General features: G+C 37.9%; 2 protein-coding genes across 4 annotated transcripts in view; one reads left to right on the top strand and one right to left on the bottom strand.

Annotated features, from left to right (window-relative positions):
- The window catches only part of LOC108699150 (Fc receptor-like protein 5), a 24,363-nt gene extending 15,825 nt beyond the window's left edge, over positions 1–8,538 (top strand). For both annotated transcript variants that reach the window (XM_041573712.1, XM_018231012.2), the window contains exons 6-9: positions 3,122–3,262; positions 4,191–4,307; positions 6,278–6,363; positions 8,441–8,538. In XM_041573712.1, coding sequence (XP_041429646.1) covers positions 3,122–3,262; positions 4,191–4,307; positions 6,278–6,336 — 317 coding nt within the window. In that variant the 3' untranslated portion in view covers positions 6,337–6,363; positions 8,441–8,538. The remainder of the gene's footprint in view (positions 1–3,121; positions 3,263–4,190; positions 4,308–6,277; positions 6,364–8,440) is intronic.
- The window catches only part of LOC121397249 (Fc receptor-like protein 4), a 23,903-nt gene that overhangs the window by 479 nt on the left and 10,817 nt on the right, over positions 1–12,607 (bottom strand). For both annotated transcript variants that reach the window (XR_005963606.1, XM_041573726.1), the window contains 2 exons: positions 11,639–11,896; positions 8,243–8,512 (listed from right to left, as the gene is read on the bottom strand). Coding sequence is in view for 1 of the 2 variants with exons in the window: in XM_041573726.1 (XP_041429660.1) it covers positions 8,243–8,512; positions 11,639–11,896 (528 nt within the window). In the remaining variant the exon portion in view is untranslated. The remainder of the gene's footprint in view (positions 1–8,242; positions 8,513–11,638; positions 11,897–12,607) is intronic.

The following is a 12,607-nucleotide window of genomic DNA, read 5'->3' as shown; positions in this document are numbered from 1 at the left end:
TGTGTTTAAGAAATCTATCTTTTAGTTACTGTATGGTCTTCCTTACATAATACAATCCAAATGGGCAAATAATTATATATATTACATGGGTAGTTTGGCAAGAGATCCCGTATTTGATATCAAACCTCTGTGAGGTCCATGGGTGAGAAAATGATGTCCCCTGTTTCATACTATTACATACAGAGCAGTTATAACATTCATAATTTCCAGGTTGTGGATTAGAAAAGAAGTGTGAGGTCAAATAATGGGATTTATTGTCAGCCATGATCAGGAAATCTCCTAAATTCCTACCTCTTCTGAAAGCAAAAATAGGAGGATTTATACAGTTTGGTCCCAGAATGGCATCTGCTCGTAAATGATGCCAATGTTTGTGCACCACATGTTTAATGAAATGACTAGCTGTGGTAAATTTGCTCTTGAATCCTTTTCTATCATCATTCAATTTCTGCTTAATAGTTTCTAAATGTTTGAAATAGAGGTTTAACATAGCAACGGTTAATGCAGTACAAAGTCCAACACCAGGAATCAGTTGAGGGCATGGTGTGAAGCAGTAAAGTCAGGCAGAGGCCAAGGTTCATATAAATGAATCAGAGTAGATCTCAGCAGGAGTGCCTACAATGGGTAGGGTGCCTAACAATAGGATAAGTTGAGGAACTGGTCCATAGGCATCAGAGCAATGGGGTCAAGCAGGTAATGCACTCAGCATGTAAACACTGATACCTTTATAATACATCAAATAAAAAATCAGAATATAATCAAACACAAATAAGGGAGCGCCACCCTAAGTTGAGAGAAACAGTAGATGGTGTGCAGGGTTAAGGAGATAAGTAGTAATTCAAAAGAAAGAAAAAGTTAACACTTGAAATTGCACCACCCCATCATGGAACCCGATAACTCAGGGAACAAATTAAAACTTAACTTTTACTAATAGATTAGATAAAATCGGTTAAGTGATATATGCAAAGCATAAGATGAGTATTAGGCTGATACATTAAGTCTGTAGTGAAACACTACAGTGGTAATGTGGTGGCAATAAAGACAAAAATATTGTAGTCTATAGAAAATGGGTATCCAACCCACCTGCCAAACTTGGCATAAGTTCTCTTATGAGTCTCAATTGGTCTGCCACCCCTTCACCCTAGTTTACACCCTCCCAGTTTTCTGGTACGAATAGACGGGTAAGTACAGTGTAATTACACAAATTTGACAAAGCCTACAATATGCGGGTGAAACGCGCCTCAGGTGCATTTTAGATTAGCTAGGTAGGGGGACTGAACCATCATATAATTTTATAGGCCACTGCTTCACAGCTGAAACGGGAGGGAAGCTCTGTGGCTGAAGGGGTGGGCGATCGACGGAGCCTCTTTCTGGGCTAGAATTTAATGCAAACTTTGATGTGAGCCTACTTAGAATACTTTAATTCAGTTCTAATAATTGAACAGTGGGTCAACTTTTGATACCACCCAGTTGTACTATCTCCTTCTATGGAAATGGGAGGGTGCGTCTGAGGGTGAAGGGGTGGTGGAAATATTAAGGCTGGAAAGTGATGGTGGAATGTGTAGTTTAATCTATGACCCTGATTGGCAGGTTGTGTGCAACCGATTTGTGTAATTGCCACTGTACTTACCCGTCTATTTGTACCAGGAAACTGGGAGGGTGTAAACTAGGGTGAAGGGGTGGCGGACCAATTGAGACTCATAAGAGAACTTATGCCAAGTTTGGCAGGTGGGTTGGATACCCATTTTCTATAGACTACGATATTTTTGTCTTTATTGCCACCACATTACCACTGTAGTGTTTCAGTATAGACTTAATGTAGCAGCCTAATACTCATCTTATGCTTTGCATATATCGCTTAACCTAATTTGGGTTCTTCGTCTCCCTGTTCCTAACTTTATTTTAAATGTTCTCCTGGACTCACGATTTTATCTAATCTATTAGTAAAAGTTAAGTTTTAATTTTGTTTCCTGAGTTATTGGGTTCCATGATGGGGTGGTGCAATTTCAAGGGTTAACTTTTTCTTTCTTTTGAATTACTAAATAAAAAATCAGTCCTGCACTGACTTAGGGGACCCATGGCTAACCGCCAAATAGCAACAAAGCTATCAGGTTTTATGGAGAAAAGCCCTGATTTCCTGACCCTTTCGTGGTCTGACTTCACATGCCTACATTGGACATAATGGGTGGTAGGATCCAGGAAAAAATAAAAGATGACCCCTCCACAATACACAGCCCCTATCACATAGTGATGCCACTTCCAGATAATGAGAAGAATGAGAGGTTGGGGTGGAGGAAAGTTGGCAGAGGAACCAGCCCCGTGCAGGTCTCAGTTCATGGTGCTGCATAACCGATATCCGCATAGAGCAATTAGAAGCTGGATTATCAGATAAACATAATTTAACCTAGTTATGTAGGTTGAAAAGACACACACATCCACATTCCAGTTCAACGTTTTTGTCTAAATAAAACCAGCCTAGCAGCTATATAATGTCATACGGTGTCAGCCAGTCACAAAGTTACAGGGAACATTCTGAAAAGAAACTGAAAGGAGAAAGTGAAAAGTCCTGAAACTTTGCTGTGATTATCATCTCAGTTGGCACATAAATTAATAACCATTGCACTACTTTGTTATGCTCCATATCCAAACTGTTCCCCTTTATTGTAGTGTTATTCCTACCTCTGTAGTGACTGAAGATAGGTACAAAAAAAGCAGGATTTTCAGACTTTGGTATAATACTTGGACCTAGGGTTGCCACCTTTGTGGCCTTTGATCTGACCTTTGATCTGGGCAGAGGATGACATCAGAGGGGCAGATCAGTGACATTGTGGGTGGAACATGCTACATCATGTGGGTGAGGCAGCAGGATTGGCTGATTGCCATGTCAATCAGGAGAGATCTTGACTGCCCCTGATTGACATCAACCGGGCTGTCCAGGTCAAATCCATACAGGTGGCAATTCTACTTGGACCTCATTGTCACATACTGTATTATATCTAAATTCGATGGTTTGTTTTCTCTGCTTTTTATTGAATAAAACCCCTTTGTATTCTAACTAAAATAAACTATGGGTTACCTATCCTGCCATAACTGACTAACAATATGATTTACTTTCTTTTACTAGAGAGGAGCTATGCACCAATTGGTATAGGAGTCACTTTGGCTTTGCTGATACTTGTTATTATTGTGGCTTTACTTGTCTACGAGTTCAGAAACAGAGTTGTCTCATCCTTCTTGAACCGTCACAATTGCTCAATAAGATCAGGTAACAAAACATCGTCCTAGATTTTGTGCACCAGAAGTGACACTAAGCACACTCTGAAAATGCTTGTTACAACTTTCACTTGATCTGCATCAAAATGTCAGCACAATTGTGTTCATTAATGGCAGAAGCAACTAACGCCACAGCCACAAATGATGCTGAAATTCTGAGACAAAAATGCTGCATTATGAGTAACAAACACAACAATTTGATTCTGACACTAGCAACAGCTCAATAAAAATGACAAGAGGAAAGACACCAACTAAAGGGAACCTAACCGCAAAAAATTAATTTATATGAACCCATTCACATTTGTTTTCTATTTTATATGATTTTAAGGGTGGGAAGGCCCATTCTCAATAACATTCTCATTTTAGAGGTTTTTGAAAACAACAAAAAATTGGTTCAATAAATGCAAGGCCTATGGCAGTCATACCGCAATTTCTAGACAAAGGGAGAAAAACTGTTTGTTTATATGATAAAATGCTCTGCAGATAGAATGTAAAAGGATTATTGTTTTTCAAAAACACATTTTATTTCCCAAAAAAAAGGAAAGTGTTTGCAAACACATGTTATTCCCTCATTCTTAATTTCTCCTTCATGTATCTAGCAAGAATAATCATGTTGTTGCCTGTAGAATCTTGTATTTACAGATTAACTAAAAAGATTTCTTAGTTTACTGAATTTTTTGGGCAAAACATGAAATGAATAAATCTAGCACTTCATTGGCTGTAACCATGGTTGAAATTAAAGGTCATTACCTACCAAATGATCACATCGTTTTTTTTACATAATATAATTTGCAAAACTCAGTGTGATAATATAGGAGAAATTAGTCACTTTTATAATGCTCTGGTATTAATACAAATTTCTGATTCTAATATCCCTAATAATCCTTATATTTTTTGGTCATTCCCCTCACTGTTAACAGGAATACCTGTATTTTTGAAGATAATAAGTGATAGATGGGATCTATGCTTCAAAAAGAACACAGAACATTATGATGACATTCCTCTTCTTTGGGACACCTGGAAATCTGTGAACAATGGTGAGATATTACTATTAAGATCCAAATTTATTGCAAGTTAAATTAAATATTTTTTACTTTGAGTAGGAAGCAAAGAGGTTCATATTTATATGTGCTTATCTAGAACAGAGGTTGAATATTGTTCATGCTCATCAATCAACAATTACCGTATATACTTGAGTATAAGCCGTCCCGAGTATAAGCCGAGGTACCTAATTTTACCTCCAAAAACTGGGAAAGCTTATTGACTCGAGTATAAGCCGAGGGTGAGAAATGCAGCAGCTTCTGGTAAGTTTCAATCAAAAAATTGAGGGTTTCTGCTCCCATTGGAGGTGCCGGCGTCTCGTTTTTGGATGCCGGCGACCATTCTTGGACGCCGGCGAATATTCTTGGAGACTCTTGGACGCCGGCGACTATTCTTGGATACCGGCGACTATTCTTAGGCGCCGGCGACTATTCTTAGATGCCGGCGACCGTTTTTGCGCTTGACCCGAGTATAAGCCGAAGTAGAGTTTTTCAGCATATTTTGGGGGCTGAAAAACTCGTCTTATACTCGAGTATATACGGTAATGGCTGGGTTAGAGGAGCAGTGACCTCTTTCCAGTAATAAAAATGTTCATATAATATTAAGCCATATATATACTGTATATATAGTTCATAATCATCTTAAGGTGATGTTACAGGATTTGATGAGTTTTTTGTAATTATGGAATTTTATTGTGTTAGATACTTTTATAAGTAAACATTTATGGTCCTAAAAGTTTTTTGAAAACCACGATAAAACATGAATGCCATGAAAGTTATTAAAAGATCTGAATATAAAAATTTCCAAAAAAAGTAAAAAATGCTGAACGATGCACTAGCTAATAGTAATATCTGTAAAACTTCTATTTATTATATAATATTTATTATTAAAAAAACGTGATTTAATTGGATTAGGGACAAATGTGAGAAAACTGAGGGAAATTTAGAATTTTCCACTAAAAAAAACACATTTTTTTTTTGTTTTTTACATTCAGACTTTAATAAATAACCCCCTTAAATCTTGACATTTTAGAGTTTTACAGAAATCGAAAAAAACGAGTATTTTTTAAAGGAAAATACGATTTGTGAAAAACAGTATTTTAGTAGAATTTTAGTAAATAGGCCCCATAGAGTAAAATCTTACATAAAAAATAGTAAACATCTGCCCGCTGACCAATATTTACACAAAATGCAGTTGCACCTTCCGGGCGATACAGCAACATTGCAAATGACAGCTCTCCAGTGTATATCTAAAATATATTGGGCACAGCAATGTTTCCAGTTCTTGTCAAGCCAATCATACATAATGTAATTACCATTCCTTTATACACTGCACATATGTATCCAGTGCCATCCAGTGGCCACTTCTACTAATTCCAATCTCATACAACACACATACTATAATTGTAACAGAATTTGTCAGTTGTTGAAAATTTCATTTTTTTTTTTTTCAAAAATCCATCCCATGTTGTTGTTCCCAACAACAGAATAATAATAAAATGAAATACTCAGCACTAAAACAACTTCAACAATACGTACACAGATCATAATCCATGTTCAAGCCTAACAGAGCTAGACTATCCAATCTCCTTAAAAGTATCTCAACTTTATCTCCCTCCTCTTCTCAATGTTGGTACCACATCCAGCACCTGAAAGTTAAGTTGGTGAACACCATGTCCCATACCCGTAAAATAGATTATTGAGATTATATCTGTGGAGTAATTAAAACTTTTGTTCAAATTCTATAAATGTTTGGAATGATCCCAGCGGTCTAAGCAACTGAGAAAGAGACAATTGAGCAACAAATGTGCATTTTTCCCATTTTTGCCATCTACAAGCAGAATCCTAAAAGATGTACAAAATCAGGCAGAGGTTGAGAGGTCTGTCCTATTGCATTATGAAAAGATTTCCAAACGAGAGTTATACCCTTTCTTTGTTCACTGTTCTCTGTTTTGTTTTTCTTTAAGAATCAGTAGAATATCCCAGAAACAGACAAGATATGAATTCCAAGCATATGGAAGTCTAAACAGATTTAAAAGGCCAGCCAAGTCAGGTACTGTATAGTTTATTTGTGAATGACTATTGTGTACATGGTTATTGTAAGAGAAAAGAACATATGAGGTTAGATAATGGTTCTCGGGTTAAAGGCATTAACAGCATTAGAATGTTCCCTTCACTTAGGGTAGTAGTCCATATAACTCTTTGCAACAGCCTTGTTTTTACTACAGGGTCTTACCACACTCTACCTTGCTTCAGAGAATTCCCTCACAGCCTCCCAGTCTTTCAAACGTCCTGCATTCCCCTGAATATTACATTCAATATATTACATGCTGGTTCCCCAGCCTCTATTATTCTGCTCACATGCTCGGTCTGATTCTGGAAGAGGTCTACCTTCCCTCTAGTTTTTTTCCCAGACACTGTGCTACATTAGCTAGTGTTCTGGGGGCAAATTCACTAAGATCCGAAGTTGCGCCAGCGACAGCTTCGCCGCACTTCGCCGCACTTCTCCAGGCGTAGTTTCGCCAGCGCTATGAAAATTCACTGAAATGCAAAGTTGCGCTCAGGGAGGTGAACGGTAGCGAACTTACGCTACCGTTACTTCATCAGGCAAAGCGAAGTTACGCTAGCGATGCCTAATTTGCATACGGCGTGAAGTTAAAATATAATGGAAAAAAAAAAAAGCTCCACTGTAATTGTAAGCTTATTGGGACAGAGACTGATGGGAATATGACTGGGACCTTAGATTGTAAGCTTCACTGGGGCAGAACTGATGGGAATATGCTAGGTACCTTAGATTGCAAGCTCACTAGGACAGGGGCTGATTGGAATCATGTATAATCTTATAATATTTTAAATATTAAGACAAATAGAAATATGAGAAATTGAATTCACCTATTTGATGCAGCCAGTGCCATAAAAGGAGAGAGTGTCTCCTCACAGTCATTTCATTATTACATTAATCCTGAGATCAGATAAAGATGCAGTTGAACCTACTTAAGTGTGATGTACAAGTGTAACTACTTGCAAACATCCAGGGTACCAGAATGTAGAATGTATTGGGGGTGATCTAAACTGTCCAATAGACAAACTCCAGGACTTGGATGGGGCTGTGGACTTTATACTATACAGAAATGTATTGGTTGCCCTACACTATACTGACTTAATGCTGTTTCCTACAGACAGACTAGCACTGGGTTTTGGTACCATCTTCTATATTTAAACCTAGGGGGTGTATTTTCTGCTTATTATGTCTTGTGAAAGGTCCAAATTAGGACAGAAACATTGACAATGAAATGTTTCCAACGTTTCACTGCATTATGAAGTCCTGGAGTTCGTCTATTGATGGAACCTGCATGTGTGAAGCTTGAGACAGCACCTAGGCATGTGAATACTACTTCATTCGGAGAGCACACATGGGATTATATACGGTTTATATATATATATATATGGGGCAGGTGAGGTGGCAGCAGAAGTTTGCTTGCAGGGAGGGAGTGGCAGACACATTCGCACATTCTTATGGCTTATTCTCAGCACTGTCAGCAACTTATTCTGATTCTATAAAGGACGTCACAGTGAACCATATTATGAAAGGCCAAGGAACGCAACTCCTGTCCTGCAAATAAACTGGACAGGTGTCCAGGAAAAAGGGATAACTATGGACCTTTCTGTCCATTGTCACGGCCATAATTTCTTATGTCTATGGACCTGCTCTGATCCATGGCATGATAGTAGAGAAGTCCATGAACCACATCTTCTCATTGAGTCATCAACGTTGGACTGTTGGGAACCTCACAGCTGGGCCCCCATTCTAGTCCCTCGTGGAGCCCCTTGATGACATCCCTTCATGTGCTGATATTTGATAATGTACCAAGCCAGGTATTGCTGAAACCAAATTCTAAAAACAACTACTAATAAAAGAGATTTATATTTACCTGTGACTGAAAGATGTTCCTCAGCAGATGTGTAATTGATAGTGTAACCCACAGACTTATCATATATTTCTGTTCTACATCTGTATGAACCCGACATATGTGTCTGTGCTCTCCCAAGCACTAAATAGTCTGAGCCCAGAGACTGAATGGTTGAATTGTTCTTGTAAAAAACTAATGTGTTTGTTTTTTTATATTCAGGGCGAGTGTAACATCTGAGAGTCAGTCCCTCCCCCTCATGGACACCAGGGGGCGCCTGCAGGACGACTTTATCTGAAATAAAGGAAATGATGTTTCTATTAACACGCTTTTTATTTGAACAAACACTTAAAATCAGCAACAGAACAATATTATGCAGCTGCTTTAGATGGCCAGTATAGGTCTAAAGTGAAGGGACACTAAGCAGTAGGGAAGGGGGACATACAGAAAAACGTAATAGGAAAAAGTAATGAATGGCAATGAAGGTGTGAGTGTGTGGAAAATAACAAATAAAAATAAAATGAAAAATATTGTAGAAGTGATACCTATATTGGCTAACAGTAAAATAAATAGATTGCAAGCTTTTGGAGCACCAAGGCCCCTTCGTCAGGCAAATAGAAATGAAAGCTGAAAGGCACCGCATATATTCTGTTAGATCAGTGACAGGGATTCATGGGCAATAAATTAGGAGGTTACAGATAGAGATCAAATGTAGAGATAATACAATGAATTGGGGTTGTAAATAGTCCAGGAGTCTGGATTCAGTCAGGTCACATAGTGTCACATGAAACCTGACCCTAAATGAAGGCCCTGTCTTAATGTGTTAAATAACTCCATACATTTGAATTCATAAATCTTCCTTTCCCGTTCAGTTTTAAAGTTGCCTTTTAGAATTAAGACCTTCGTGTCCTGAAGACTGTGATTTTGACTGCAGAAATGTTGCCCCACTGGTGTATCACATGATTTGCTGTTGATTTTATGTCTGTGATGGTTCATCCTTGTGCGCAATCTTTGTCCTGTTTCACCAATGTATCTGCCTCCTGTAGAGCACCCAGTACAGGTATAGGATCCCTTATCCAGAAACCCGATATCCAGAAAGCTCCGAATTACGGGATGGCTGTCTTCCATAGACTCCATTTGATCTCTATCCATCTGTAACTTCCTAATTTATTGCCCATAAATCCCTTTCACTGATCTAACAGAATATATGCTGTGCCTTTCAGCTTTCATTTGTATTTGCCTGAAGAAGGGGCCTTGGTGCTCCGAAAGCTTGCAATCTATTTATTTTATTGTTCACCAATATAGGTATCACTTCTACACTACTTTTTGTATTTGTTTGTTTTTTTATTTGTTATTTTTGCTACTGGCTAACACAGTACCACAGTTGTTGTAGTGTGGGAAAGTGACAGTAGACACAGTAATAGGCAGAGTTATGAACTAACAATCACATACAGAAACATTAGATGAACAAGACCTGATTGGCAGACTCCTACCAGCAGCAAACTGACCAGCCAATCACTGATTCTCATGCAACGTGGCCAATTGGAATACAGAAGCCTTTAGTGGTGCCACACTGGCACTTTATTAAACACCCAGGGCCTCATTTACACAATATGGGACAATGTACAAGATGACTAAAAGCCTGTTCCTCAAAACAAGACTTTTATTATCACATTTGCATATCACAAATATCCACACGACTCCTGATTTAGAGCAGAAATCTGATTATCCTTTTTAGGTATAGGATGAACTGTCTTAAAATTACTAAAATGTATAATTGGAATTAGGGAAAAACTCAGGAGACTCTCTCCAGTGAATTCGATTATAATCTGCACTGTAGGAAATGTAAAAGGCAACTATTTATAGGGAGTTCTGGAGTATCAGAGAAAATGCTTTATTAACACTTGGGAAACATTAACCCTCTAAACTCAGTGATACCAGCCCTTTCTCCTATTTTGTCACCCCCATCATTCATTTATTGATACAGTGATGACCATTTACACATGGCTTTAGATTAAAGGACTATGTCTATGAAGATTCTCATTTCTCCAGGTCACAATATGCTGTCTCTAGTAGAATTAAGTCAAAAGCAAATGGAAATATAGGGAGTGTAGATATCAGGGTTTTAGAACTAAAGCCCAACTAAAGAAGTAGAGCCAGAACAAGAAGGGAATCAGATGGCACTTGCGCATGCAAAATGTGCTAAATATGTTTGGTTTATTGAGATCTCCACACCACATTTCGGAGGATCTACCCTTCTCAAAGTAAATGGGATAAAAGGCACTTTAGCAGTAAAGATCTGTGTCTCCAAAGATGCCCCAGTAGCTCCCCATCTTCTTTTCTGCTGATTCACTGATTCACATGCTCTGTGCTGCTGTCACTTACTGAGGTTAGGGACCCACTCACAATATACAGTACACATAGAATAGAAATGTCACAATATAAGGCTGATTAGTAATTAATACACATAATTACTAAATGGCAGCACAGAAACCAGTGCAATTAGCATCAGAATTTAATAATCAGCAAACCTGTAGCATCATCTTATATTACAGCCAGGGAAGCTCATTTTCTGCTGGATAATTAGTGACGAGCCCTAAGCTTAGCTTCTCAACAGCCAATCAGAGCCCACTGAGCATGTGAGTGTCACAGACACTTTCCAAGATGGTGACCCCCTGTGACAAGTTTGAAGTCCTGGATCATTGCTGCTATTGACAAGCTCAAACTTTAGCCTCGTGCAATAAGTTCACTATATAAAACATGACAATTTTAACTAAATTCATTTTTAGGGTTTACTTCTCCTTTAACAAGAAGGCCAGACCATGGACATGAACAGCATGTTTGTCATAGCTTAGTCTCAGATTACTCTTTCTGTTCTGGCAAGTTCCAGGCATACATACTATGTATACTAATAAGTCATACATTAAGGGGCAGATTTATTAAGGGTCGAATTAAAAATTCTGACTCAAATTTTTGATTTTTTTTTATGGTCAAAACTGTCAAATCCAACTAGGAAATTAGGGGAATTTAAAACTCAATTCGAGTTTGATTGAATTTGATTCCAGTTTTCAGATCATTTAAATTCATCCAACTTTTTAAAAATTAAAATGTTTTAAATAAATTTTGAATTTAAGGGAGTTTTAAAAAATTCCCATGAATTCGAATTGATAAATGTGCCTCTAGTAATAACATTATCTCTACATACATGAACAAACCTCAGTGCCAGCTATTGGCATGTGATTCAGCTGATAATGAGAGTGTAGGCGGGACTGGTACAGAACTGGCAGTTGTACAGGGGAAATAGACATACAATAAAGAGAAGGAAACTATAGGGAAATAAATGAGGAATTAAGACATTTCTATAAAGCATCACATTTCTTATCATTTCTTGAGGTCTCAGAGCTGGGGTGGGAAACTCACCATCACTAACTGTCAGCTGGAGGGCAACACTTCTCTCACTGATCTGACACTTGTACCTCCCACTGTGTTCTCTCTGGGCCCTCTGGATAATATAGTTCTTCTGTTCCTCTCCTGGTATTGGGTTATTGTCTCTGTACCAGGAATATTTCTCATTCCCTTGTGCAGGAGGGGCCCCGTTACAGCTCAGAGTTACAGAATCACCAGTGAGTATTGGGGTCCAGTTTGGGGAGAAGGAAATCACCGGTCTGGCTGCAGCTCCTACACAATAACACAAACAGACAGAATAATCAGCTCCTCACATTATCCATCAGTTCTATAAAATAAAGAAATGAATACAAAACACCTATTAAAATGAGTTGGAATAAATATAAATACATTTAAATCTATCATCATACATAGAAATTCATTCAAATAAAAAGTATTTTCGGCATCCAAGAGGAATGTGACCATTTGTCAGTAAATACATTTGCTATATTTTTCCCTTGGCTGGTGCTACTTTTAGGAAAATAAAATTGATCGGCCGTGGATAAAACCAGTGCAGGTTTTGTAGTGTTTCCATCACATATATAGATCTGTCCCTCTATTTATACTGCATCCTTTAGATTAATAGTCAATAGAGAAAGTAACAGTAATGAATAAACAGGGTAATAATAAACCAGTAACCTTTGCTGCTTGAACTTCACTTGTATTAAAAAGAATTCAGACTGTACTGTATATGTATATATAATCTACAGTCTGGTCAATTCCCTATGGGACCAGACTGTAAATTATAACCTTATAATACACAAAAGCCATGAATATCCTGTAAATTATATCCTTATAAACGGTGAGTTCTGATGTCATCAGTTATAAACGGTGAGTTCTGATGTCATTTCTGTCACATGACTCATTGAAATTTGTGTATTATAATAAATAAAGTACCCCCAGTTGTAAAATATGAGGATATTAGAAGTTACCTCGGAGTTCCAT

The sequence above is a fragment of the Xenopus laevis genome, chromosome 8L (assembly GCF_017654675.1).
Source record: "Xenopus laevis strain J_2021 chromosome 8L, Xenopus_laevis_v10.1, whole genome shotgun sequence".
In the NCBI taxonomy this organism is placed as follows: Eukaryota; Metazoa; Chordata; class Amphibia; order Anura; family Pipidae; genus Xenopus; species Xenopus laevis.
This window is presented reverse-complemented; position numbering and strand designations above follow the sequence as displayed.